Raw genomic sequence first — 13,017 nt, forward strand, 5'->3', positions numbered from 1 at the left:
CCCCTAGAGTGCCTTTCAGTACTACAATGCTCTATACACTAAGCAAAAACAAACAACTTTGAGTTAGTAGATGGTGAACTCAAATACAATGAAGTCAATCTTAAAAACCTACTCAATGAACTTTTAAAAAGGGGGTTATCTAAATTTAATAAAATTTCATAGCTCCAAAGCCAATCCTTTTCTCTCCAATTTTTTTTTTTTTTAAAGTTTAAAACTGACTTCACTGATTTGAAGCTTTGGATCAGGTTTTCAATGTATGAAGGTAATGTGATCAGCAAACTGAAGAGAAATCAATTTCTGACTATCACATACGTTCCCCAATTAAACTCAGCTTTGGTGTTCAAATAACCTGGTTAAAGGAGTAAAAGATAAAGATAAGAAAAATTAAATAAAAGAACCAAAAGACAAGGACACCAAAAAGAAGCCAGTAAGGAGCATGTTAAGCCTAAGTGGAGAGTAGTGGGGACGGGCAGCGGTTGAAAAGTGGCTGTGATGTCTTGATTAAATGTTAACCAACATGACAGTCATTCTACTAAGTTCGCGCAACACACCTGTTGCATCTCTGTTTCCACATCTGCCTGGGTTACTAAATGAAGAAGCTCATCTTCATGAAGACGAACTTGTGTCTCAAAGCGGGCATCTTTCTCCCGGACCACCTGCTGCATGGAACTCAACTGAAGACACACACCAGAGAAACTAGACAAGTTACATTCCCCAAATGGTTTCAACAAAGCTTACAGCTACTCTCCAAAGACAGACCTGACAAGCAGTAGGGTTTTCTTTTATTCAATTTTGAACATCAAGGATGAAAATGTTGGAAGAGAGAGGCTCACCAGTAAGGCAACTTTCAAATGTAAGAAAGCCTATTAGCAAATTCAGAAGTCAGCTGAAATATAAATTTCAATTAGCAATTATATTTTTATGAGTACAAAAATATTTTAAATACACAAGGACATCTTTCAAAAGTTCTAAAAAGATTAGAATATTAAAAATACAGTGAAGAGGGCCAGGGATTTAGCTCAGTGGTTCTGCCAATTGTCTCGCAAGGGCAAGGACCTCAGTTCGATCCCCGGTACCAAAAAAAAAAAAACAAAAAACAAAAAACAGTGAAGTTAGATTTCTGTCAAACCCTGGATACTCCTTTCAATATCATGCTCATACTAAAAAATTTTCCATGAAATTCTCATTCTCTAAAGTGAAAATTCTTATGTTCAAGATACTCTACAACTGGAAATATATCAATCTTTCTAATTTTATTTTCAAAGACTTGCTTCTACCAACCCCACACCATCTCCTCAGCTATTTTTAGCTGTCATTACTTGAAGGCTTCCAGCTCATGCTCATTTGTTACTGGCTCGTAACAAAATGAAATGGAAATACAGGGACAGATTGTTGGATACTCAGTATCAGTGTTTTTGTTTGGTTTTTGGTTGTAGTGCCTGCTTATTCATTTCCTTAAGGTCTATGGTTGAGCATGATGACTGACCAGGCTCAGCTCGCCCACTTGCATTGGTCCTTCCAGGATTGCTGATTTTTAGTTGTGATACCTTAATTGACCTTGGCTGTCTTTCTTGGTAAGTTAAAAAATTCTTATAATTTTTGATTATCTGAATTCTGATCTCACTATGAATTTGGAAACCTGTTTTGTTTTTTTGTTGTTATTGTTGTTCCAGAGATCAAACTCAGGACATTGTGCTTCTGGGGCAGGCTCAGTGCCACTGGGATAAATCTCTGGCCCTGAAAACCTGTTTTAAATATGTAACACACTGTAATATTTCCATAGCTGAACATAAACCTAACTTCCATCCCCTTAAACATGTTAAATTCATTTTCTTCTCTGAGACTCTGCTCACACACCCTTCCATACAACTGAAATACCTTCCTCTACCTTGTGTAGGTATTATCTATCCTCCTGGTTTAAATCCCAACTTTTCCACATAACTTTTCTTAACTATCATACTCACAGTAACGTTTGTCACCTCTCCAAATATTTTGTGTTGTTGCTTGTTTTGCTAAAGCTAATAGAACAAAATTAAGGATTTCAAGACATACATCTTAACTATATGACAGCAGTAGGACATCCACAGAAGGTACCAATAACTACAAATCATCAATACATTTGATGGATAAGATTTGCTGTACACAATAGTACTTCAGGGATAAAATATGCCATGATTCAAAACTGTTCTCAAATGAAAAGTAGGAGGGTGAGCAGTCAACTAGAAAAACAGAGTTGAAGATGTCAGTTCAGTCTGGTCCTCATAGCAGAAATCAACATGAAGAAGAATGTTACATACTAGTGTATGTATGACAAAGAATCACATAAGCTATACAATCTTCTCATTGATGGTCACTAAATAACCTTCTGATTACAATTTATTTTCCCACTAAGATTTTATTCAGGGCAAGAACAGTCCAAATTATTTGTATTTCTTTTGGTTTACCTATCAGTCCCTTTTGCTCAGCGTAAGCCCATTCCTAAGAGGTTGAATTTCTATGAGCTACAAAAATCAAGTTTTTGGACCTATAGAAGAGTAAGAAACAGTCATCAGTTATGCTATAGAAAATTGATCAAGACAAACAATACCTTTTAAAGGGTTTCTAGTGTTCCCTAATGACATACTTACCATGCTTCTAATTTCTTCTGCTACCACACTCTTCCAATTTCTACTTTAACACTAGTTACTATACCTTCATCTTCTAAGATTTAAGAAGCTACTGTCTCAATTGCCTTGCCATGTGATAACACTTTGGATTTCATGACTATGTGAGTAAAGGCACCGTCTGCCTTACCTGTGCAGCTTGCTCTGCCTGTGTCTGGCTGAGCTGGGATTGTAAAGTGCTAATAAGCTCCTCCTTCTCCTGGAGCTGTTGCTTCATAATTAAAAATTCTTCCATCTCTGCAAAACTCTTGTCTGACTGAAGAAGCAGGAGAAAAGAAAATATTTAAGCAAAAGGATTAGCATCATTAATTCTTTGATCACTCTTTCTCATCTTCCCTGAGTATGTACCATATTTCTTTCTAATTTCCAATTTACACCAAAAGGATTTGTAAATACTGTGGTTTTTAAGAAGAAATTATCAAAATTTGCCAGAAGAAGACAGAAGTCGCATTTTTTGCAGTTTCTCAGAATTCTCACACACAGACAGAACAACCAAAGAGTAAAATTTTTAAAAAGGTCAATATTTATAATAAAATTAGGAAGGTAGTCCTAAAAACCCTAAAATACAAGCAATTAAGGACAAACCACTAAAATTCACAAAACTTGCAAAGTATTAGAATCCATGTAATAGGAAGAAGGCAAAAATAGAGTAACATCTGATGGCCTTTTGAACAGGAAAAGTCCAAAATAGCCCCCCCCCACCCAAGTATTTGTTGGAATGAACAGCTGGACAATTTTTTTAATACCAGTAGGCTTTATCAGTTTTCATTACTGAGTAAATGCAAGAGTGTGTCCACAATAAGAAAGAGTAAAAAGGGAAAGAAATGTAGCCCCCCCCCGCCATTCTCTCAAAACTTGACTCATTGGGGCTAATCTTCTGAGAAACAGACATGCTGTCAGGAGGAAATGCTAGGAGCAAAACCAAAATTAAGCTGCACATGGGGTGTAGCTCAGTGGTAGAACACTTGCCAAATATGCACAAGGGTGTGGGTTCCATTCACAGCATCATAACACAACACAACACAACAATTAAGGAGAGTAAGGATAACAGAGACAGAAGAAAGGGAAAGTCTACACACATGCTATATAATTCAGTATTAACTAGCCACAGGGAGCGACAGAGGGCTTGAAATGTGACCAATGTGAAAGTAATATTTCATTTTGAATATTATTTAATTGTAATTAACAAATTTTTCTATTAAATACAATTTTATTTTAGTATGACTATATTTACACTTTACCAGTTGCACCAAGTAAGAGATTACTGAGGTGCTGCAGAAGTACACGCATACCCATAGTTGGTGTTAATGGGCCAAGTCAGTTTGAATGATTTTCTCTTACACCCCTATGTAACATCATATTTATGTGAACACTTAACAGAGACAAGCTGCAGTTGGTGTAAGTATAAATCATAATCAGTAACTGAATTGAAATATAAATGGTTACTATAATTATAATTATTTTTCTAGTCTAAAGTATAGGCACATTTTTAAGTTTAAAATGAAGGCAGAGTATTGAGTATAATTTATTCCTTTTTATTTCTAAGTATTACCCGTGTGGTTACATGACAGTTTGTTTAGTCACCAGTTGATGGATAAGTGAGTCTGATGCAGCTTGTGGTGATAACAAGTATATTTACTCCTATTAAGAGAGTGTTGGTATAAATTAGTGAGAGCCAGAAAAGACAGCCACATATCTGAGCAGTCCAGCTTTCTTACATTTGGACACAACACAAAAATAGTATATGTAGGTCTGTTACATAAGAATTTCCCTATAATTTGCTTCCCTCTAAAGCAGTTTGCAAGCAGAAAACCATTCTAAAAAACCTAATTCACACAAAAATAAGGAACAGAAAAGGACCATGATGAAATCCTTATGAAGTTAGTTAAAAAGAAACAATATTAACAAAGAGAATGATATAGGACAAGTGATAAAACCAGAGACATGCACAAATAATTAGAAATTACAACCTATTTTAAAAGGAGTTTTAAAAAATGTAAATTGTACACGACATAAAAGAAAAATATAAATCAAAATGAAGTGATAGATTTCACAAACGATAACACAAAAGGAAAAAAATGTAATGATATAGAGATAATAAGGAATTGAAGAAAGTGATAGACAATTGGAGATATCAAAGATCACACAAATGAATAACAGAAGTCCCCAAAGAAGAAAATCAAAGTAAGGTAACAGATTAAATACTTACAAATCACATAATTTAAGAAAACTTCTGAAATAAAAATATGTGAAAGAGCATGCTGGGTATTTACAAATACCAACCAAGAACTACAAAGACCTATGTACTATATTCAAATAAAATTACTGGGCTTGGAGGGAAAGAAGGGAGGAAGGAAGGAAGGGAGCAATGAAGGGAGGGAAGCAGCCAGCCAGGCAAGGAGAAAAGGAGAGCAAGAGGAAACAGAAGGGAGGAACTGACTGACAGACAGATAAATATCTGTCAGGCATCAATAAAAAGGTATTTGTCACTAGGCTTTAATGATTCACTAATTTAATGATTATGAGGTAACTCACACCTTCACCTACCTGTGCAGCTTGCTGGGCTTGCAAACTGCTAATTAGTTTTTCCTTCTCCTGGAGCTCATGTTTTATCTTTTCTACTTCTATGTCTTCTTCTGTGAAACTCTTACCATACTGAAAATGCAACAGATAAAGTCAATTATTTAAAAGAATTACAAGTAATATATTTCATCTTTTGCTCAATTTACCCTTTATATACAATCATTTAATTATAGTTTTATTAAAATGATGAGGACAAGAAAAAAATTTAACCATAAGTAAGGTATCTTAGGGACTTCCCGGTTTAGTAAGGCCAAGTAGCTATTAGATCAGATCTCATCTTAGATCTACCCTTTACAAAGAATGGCTGTAAACTTTGGATAATACAGAAAACAGCTATGTGAAAACACTGGAAAGCAGGAAGACACTGGCAGAGACCATGCCTGGAAGAAACAGCAAAGAATTTCTCATTCTGACAGCTATAGTCTAAAGTAAGACCAGGCAGTGCCTTGCAGGACTAAGCTTTCATAGAAAACTCACAGTCTGGCTGTCTTGAAAAATAAAGGACAGAGTTTAGAAATCTACAGCTGCTGTAAAGTAAGAGGCAAAACTTCAGAAAACAGCCACCAAGGAAAATCCAAATCTTTCGATAGTATATATTTCTTTAAGCTTTTCATTAGAACCAGATTTTACCTCCCTATTTTTTTTTTCTTCCAACACCAGGGATGGGGATTGAATTCAGGACCTTGCATTTGCCAGGTAGGCCCAGCACCACTGAGCTACATCCCTGGCCCAGCAAGATATTATTTTTATTCCCATTTTGTTGTTATTTTGAGTGTCTCACTACATGGCTCAGGCTGGTCTTGAATTCACTATGTAGCCCAGTCTGCCTCAAACTTGTAATGAGCATCCTGTCTCAGCTTCCCAAGTGCTCAGATTACACACGTGTGCCACCACGCCTGCTTCTGTCTCCCTACTGAATCCCCATCTTAGTTTTGTTTACTGGAAGTACAAAAATAATTTTACATTTTCTTTCTAATAATAATCTAGCAACAGAGGATGCTATCATCTCTTCAGCTATACTTTCTGCGGAATACCAAGCTCTGTATTGAGTATATAATGGTTAGAAGTTTGCTAAAACTGACGGAACAGATTGGAACTGCTACAAATAATTTGTTTAACAAAAGAAGGACGAGATTGGGTGAGTTCTCGGTGGTATGGTCATAGAGGCTGGGAGCCAGCAACAAAGGAAGGATATGGGGGCTGTGTCTTACTTTTCTTTTATTACTAAGACAAAATACCTGACACCCAAAGTTAAAAGGGAAAGAGTTTATTTGGCTCACAGTTTGTCAAGGTTTCAATCCATAGTTGGCTGGCTCCAAGGCAGAGTGGCTTGGCAGAGGGGCATCGCAGAGGAGAAATAGTTTGTGGCAGGCAGAAGACAGCAAAAGTAAGCAAGCAAAGGGTCTTAACAGCTTCTTTCTGCCCCTTTTATCTCATCCAAACTTCTTAGGGCTGGTAGCACACATACCCTTAGTCCTAGCACTGCATTATAAATCAATTTCAGCATCACACACTCTGTATCTAGCCAACTCTGAAAAAGCTCCACCTGGGCCGGGGATATAGTTCAGTGGTACAGCACCTGCCTGGTGAGTGTGAGTCCCTGAGTTTGATTCCTAGTACTGAAGGTTAAAAAAAAAAAGCCCTACTTATGGCTGCATGAGGCTTTAGGGGAACATCTAAATACAAGTCATAACAGGCTGTAAGGTGTTTAAAAGTCTCAGAGCTAAAAATTAAATTGAAAAGCAGAGTATAAAGTGGATAATTTAAGTCTAACAGCATAGCTGAGGGGAGGTTTGAAGGAAGAAACACCATTGGAAGAGATGTTATTATTGCTACAGCTAAGGTAAGAGAACTGTCAGAGTAAAAACCAAAGAGTAAGAAAAAGATCCAAACGAAGAATCTCTTTGAGAAGATTCACAATAGCTTTTAAAATAAATTTTGAAATGTTAAATAAGGTTACTGATTCATAAAAGTGATGCTCTCTGAGCATTAGCCCCTGGAAAGAAAGAAAGACTACCAAGGTACTGGGCAGCTAACCAGTGCCCCTAGGGTTGTTACTGGAGGACTTATTAACATCTTTTTTCCCCCAAAAACTGAGAACACTGAGAATAATAATATAGTGAGCCAGAATGTAAAACAGAGAAAAATTAAGAAAATAAGATTTGTTAATCGGGGTGAAGTGTAGGCTAACTACAGTGTTCATAGGTAATGTGTCTGGCTCCAAACTTTCCTCTCAGCTCCTAAGAGCTTGTTCGTTCCATAGCTGTCTGAATGTGACCATCTGGGTATAACCTCAAAGAAAAGATCACTGTGACTAGTGAGGAACTACTACACCGGAAGGCTTTCTTGATTCAGAAAATATATATTATACCCTGTCCCCGTACCTTGGAGAATGACTCCTCTGACTCAGGTTCCACAGGTAGAGCAGTCCCTCCTTGTGCCTTCATTTCTTCTATGTGTTTATTCAAAGAAGTTAATTTGGCCTTTGCGTGAAGTTTTATTTTTTTTATTTTGTTATCAGCAGCTTTTCTTTCCTCCTACCAGAGAACAATGATGATAAATACATAAATATTTTTCACCATTTATCCAGCATATGACAAAAGTTATTTTCAGTAAGCACCATGGTATAGTATTAAGGAAATAAGAATCAGGCTCTCTAATAATTTAAGAGGAAAATCTAGGTGTACAAGTGCATCTGTCCCTTATCAAATGCTCTACAAGAAAAGACAAACAATAGTACCTGTAGAACTTCATCCTTCTGCTGCAGCTCAACATCCTTCTGTCTAATAACCTCTTTCAGCTCCACCACCAACTGCTCTGCACAAGCCAGGCGTTCTGCAATATCCTTTTGTGTTCTACTATTAAACTCCATGTCAGATTCCTGGGGTAATTCCTAGGAGTCAGGAAAAAGTGCCCAATGTATCAGGAAAAGAAAAGGTATGAGCTACTAAGCAGGAGTTTCTTTATTTCAACAACTTTTGCCCAACTCATTTATTTTAAAACTTAAGCCTCTAAGAAGAGGCTGGTCCAACAACAGTTATCATAGTCATCACAATGCACTGAGTATTTTATCCCATTTAAGGTATTATTACCTTAATTTTACGAAAGAAAAAAGTAAAGGGAAGTAAAGATCACAAACTAGTAAGTGAAAGTTTGTTGAATAAAACTCTTGTAACCACTAAGCTCTGCCACTTGTCTTTTTAGAAAACATTTATTTTGATTATGTGGTCCTCAGAAAAAATGCAATACAAACAATTAAGAAAGTGGTAGACAAATTTATAAAAGCAAGCAGATATTCTCAAACTCAAGCAGTGCTTCGGGACCCCACACACAAACACACACTTGTCATTTAAACCTTCCTATGGAATTAGGAGTATGTACCCAAGGAAGAGGAGTTAAAACAATCTGGCACTAAACAGGCCCAGGAGGACAAATGAGAAGGATCTTCTAAATCTTATCCAGGACTTGTTTCCCAGCTCTGTGGCTGTTAGGCAAAAAACTTATAAAAAGATCACTTATGAAGTCTTAATATTTTTCTTAATCCTTACTTCCACTTTGCACTAGGGAGGCTGCTCATGTCTTTCTGATATCCTTTTCCTGGGGACAGCACAGAGTGAATGGCTCATCGGTTTAAATCAGAACAGAGCTACTCACAGGGCTTGAGGGAGCCGTCATACTTTGATCAGCGTCATCTCCTGATAACTCATGCAAGACAACATTTGCTAATCCTGATAATCGGCTAAGCATTTCTGTGGGAAAAGGACAGAAAAATCAGCAAAGAGGACACAGGCTGCTCTCTCTGCTGGTAGCCATATCATCTGTAAGTGAAATGGAGCAGTGCAGGTGACAAATACTAAACACAGTCTGCAGCAAAGGCATATGACTAGCATGGCATAATTGGACACTGTTATTTTCACTGGCAGTAACAAAGAGATCATAATAAGCATCACTAAAGAGGATTTGTAAAAATAAAATAATTATATAATTCTTAAACACAAATATATAATTTTATATTTAAAGGTTACCTTTAATGCCCTTTCTTTCACCAGAGTTTCATTTACAAATATAATTTTTTATTCTTCCTTCTTTGGTCAGACTGTTCTCACCTGCTTTTATACATAAACCACATGATTCAGCAAGTTTTTCTTTTTATATATCACATGAACTCCATTAGTTCAGGAAACTTTCCTGATAAACTATACGGTTTTGCTAAAAATTAAATATAATCCTTGTTCAAAATGTATAGCATTAAATGAGTGTCTTAGAAAAAAAAGGAGGAAGATCAAAATTAGTAACCTTGGGGTAGGGGATTTAGCTTAGTGGTTCTGCCACCTGCCTTGCAAGCACAAGGACCCAAGTTCGATCCCCAGTACCAAAACAACAACAAAAAAAATTAGTAACCTGTCCTTCTTCTGTATGAAAATTTTTAAAAGAAAAGCAAATTAAAACCAACATAAGCAAGGAAACAAATTAATAAAATTGAGAATAGAAAAACATAGAAAAAATCAATAGAACCAAAAACATAATTCTTTGAAAAAAATCAATAAAGATGATAAAGCTTTAATCAGTCTAACCATGAAAAAACGGAAGACACAAATTGCTGACATCATAAATGAACATTGGAATATCAATACCGGTCTAACAACATATATGAAAATAGAGAAACACTAAACCATAATCCTGTGTTCATGAATTCATCAAAGTGGAAGAAATGGGTCAATTCCTTGAAAGATACAAAAAAAAAAGAGACTTTATATGAGTGGACATGTGTGGGTACATATGTATGCATATATAAACTGACATTATACACACAAACATGAAATTACATGTATACATTATTAAAAAGTTGGTAAAAAATGAAACTCAGGTCAAGATGGCTTCACTGGTGAGTTGCAACAAACATTTTAAAAAGAAATGACACCAATTTTTATAATCTTCCAGGAGTTAAAAGAGGAGGGAACACTTCTCAGTTTTTTATGAGACCAGCCCTAACCTACCTAATATTAAAAGCAGACAAGATAATTACAACTATAGACCAATACTCGTCACGATCATACTCAACAAAATATTCAAAATCCTCAACAAAATGTTTTCTAATATCAGCTTTAGAAAAAACCAAAACATCACAACCACGTGGAGTTAAAAAATGTAAAATGGATCCAACAGACAGTAATTCATATACGATAATCAATCAATGTAATTCACAGTATTAACTGACTAAAGAAAACTGTATCATATTGATTCCAAATAGCATTTGAAAAATTTCAGCATCCATTCATAATAAAACATCTCAGGAAACTAAGGACAGAAGAAAATTAATTTAATAAAGAGCATCTATAGAAAATCCTACCACCTGTACCACATTTAATAGTGACAGGCCAAATGCTCTCACCAAAAGATCAGGAACAAGGCAAAGATGTCACCTCTCATATTTCTATTCAACACCATATTGAAAATCATAGGCAGTACAATAGGCAAAAAAAATAAAGTCATATAAATTTGACAGAAAGAAATAAAATTATCTCAATGAGCAAAAGATATGAATGCTCCCCAAATTTTCCTACTAAAAAAAGCTATAAATGAACTCCAAGTGAGTTTAGCAAGGGTGCAGGATATAACATCAATGTGTTAAAATCAATGCCATTGCTAATACAAGCACTGAATAAGTACAATTTGAAACTAATACAATAGCATTTACAATAGCACTGGACAAAAGGAGAAGGACTTGGGTAGAAATCTGACAAAGTAAGTGCAGGATTGATATTCTGAAAAGTATTTTAAAAACTGAGGAAGGAAATAATTTAAATGTAGAAATCAATGTACAAAATGTAACCTTATGATAAATTCTCCCCATTTCGATATATAAAACTAGTACAATTCTGATCTAAATCCCAACAAGTTTTAATAAATATCAACAAGCTAAATAATATCTAAAGTTTAGCTGAAAAGTTAAGGAAAGCATAACTCAATAAAAAAAATACAATTACAAGATAGTGTAGCATTGGTGAAAACACAGACACATAGCTAAATGGAATAGAATCAGAGCCTAGAAACAGACCAACACAAATAGAATCAACATTCTTGTCAAAGGTACAAATTCAACTTGGCTGAGGAAAACAATCTTTTCAACAAATACTGGTAAAACAACTAGACAGCCATTAAAAAAAAAAGTAAACCTTGATATAAAACTCACACTTTATTTTAAAAAATACCTCAAAATGGATCAGAGATTGAAACTTATACTGCCAAACTTTAAAATTTCTAAGGACAAAATCTGGTCTTTGGATTTGGCAAGAGGTTTTCACAGACAACAAGGCGCGATACATAATTACAAAACTTAAACAGTAATTTAGCAAAAGTTAAGACTTTTGCTCTGTGAGGACAATGTTAAAAGGAAGAAAAGACAAACTACAGATTCAGAGAAAATATTTGCAACTAATATTCAATAAAGAACTTGTATCTATTACCCTAATAAGTGAAAAGGAAAAAAAAAACCATGAGAAAATGAAAAAATGGAAAAAAGTATTTGTAAATAGGGAAGGGGGAGAGGGTGAAGGGAGGGCAGGGATAAAGGGAAAAAATAACAACCAAGACCTGTCATGTAAAGGTATAAGATCCCAATGATGAATTAACTACTATATACCTAAAATGTACTAATAAACTCAATGAGAAAAAAAAGAACTTGTATCCACATTGTTTGAAACAAACTTTCTTAGAACACAAGAACATAAATGAGCTAATAAAGAAATGTGGAAAAGACACTTCACTGTATACCTAAAATGTACCGATAAACTTAATGAAAAAAAAAGGAGACACTTCACTAAAGAAGATATATATGGATGATAAATAAGTATATGAAAACATTCAACTTCATCTGTCTAGGAAAATATTCATTAGAAACCCAATTAAATACTACCACATACCTATTAGAATTGTCAAAATAACTCTTTTTGAAAATGCTAGTAGGGATCTGGAGCAATAGGAACTTTCATGCAGTGCAGATGGAAATACCAAATGGCAGTGCTACTTTTGGAAATTCGTTTGGTAATGTCTTTCAAAGTTAAACATATATTTACCAATCCTACACCTAGGTATTTAATCATTCAGTGAAATGAAAACTAAAATTTATATAGAAACCTATAAGTAAATATTTACAGTAGGTTGACTCTTATTACAAAACTGAAAACAACCAAAACATTCAACAAGCAAATGAATAATCATGGGGTACTCCCAAACAGAATACGCACTAGCAATAAAGAGGAATGAGCTATTCACTCACACAATACAACATGGATAAATCTAAAATATCTTCTGCTAAATGGAAAAAGCTAAATGTGGAAAGCTACATATTATATGATGCTATTTATATAATATATAGAAAAGGCTAGAAATAGACCCATACAAATACAGTTGTCAGGGTTTGAAGGAAGAGGGTGTGGTTGACAATAAAAAGGTCATATGGGGGGGAGGGGTGACTAGGGATGTAGATCAGTAATAAGCTGCATACTTAGAATGTGCAAGACCCAGGGTTCAATCTCTAGCATGAAAAGGGGGAAAAAAGGCCACATTAAGAATTTTTTTCTTTTTTTGGTACCGGGGATTGAACTTGGGTCCTTGAGCTTGTGAGGCAGGCCACCGAACCGCTGAGCTAAATCCCCAGCCACATAAAGAATTTTTAGGGTAAAGGTTCTGTGTCATCTCGGGATAGTGGATTCATAACCACATTCATTTGCATATACATATACATTGGACTGTGTGTGTGCATATCTGT

General features: G+C 35.3%; 1 protein-coding gene across 5 annotated transcripts in view; it reads right to left on the reverse strand.

Moving 5' to 3' along the window:
* Positions 1-13,017, reverse strand: part of Golgb1 (golgin B1) — a 99,897-nt gene that overhangs the window by 73,845 nt on the left and 13,035 nt on the right. For 2 of the 5 annotated variants that reach the window (XM_033768145.1, XM_010629997.3), the window contains exons 2-7: positions 8,901-8,995; positions 7,987-8,139; positions 7,631-7,783; positions 5,211-5,318; positions 2,794-2,919; positions 552-674 (exon numbers count right to left, since the gene is read on the reverse strand). In XM_033768145.1, the coding sequence (XP_033624036.1) occupies positions 552-674; positions 2,794-2,919; positions 5,211-5,318; positions 7,631-7,783; positions 7,987-8,139; positions 8,901-8,993 (756 nt within the window). In that variant the 5' untranslated portion in view covers positions 8,994-8,995. The remainder of the gene's footprint in view (positions 1-551; positions 675-2,793; positions 2,920-5,210; positions 5,319-7,630; positions 7,784-7,986; positions 8,140-8,900; positions 8,996-13,017) is intronic. The other 3 variants (XM_010629999.3, XM_010629998.3, XM_010630000.3) reach the window with 3 other exon arrangements.

This window comes from Fukomys damarensis, unplaced genomic scaffold (genome assembly GCF_012274545.1).
Source record: "Fukomys damarensis isolate Sample0158 unplaced genomic scaffold, DMR_v1.0_HiC HiC_scaffold_24, whole genome shotgun sequence".
Lineage (NCBI taxonomy): Eukaryota > Metazoa > Chordata > Mammalia > Rodentia > Bathyergidae > Fukomys > Fukomys damarensis.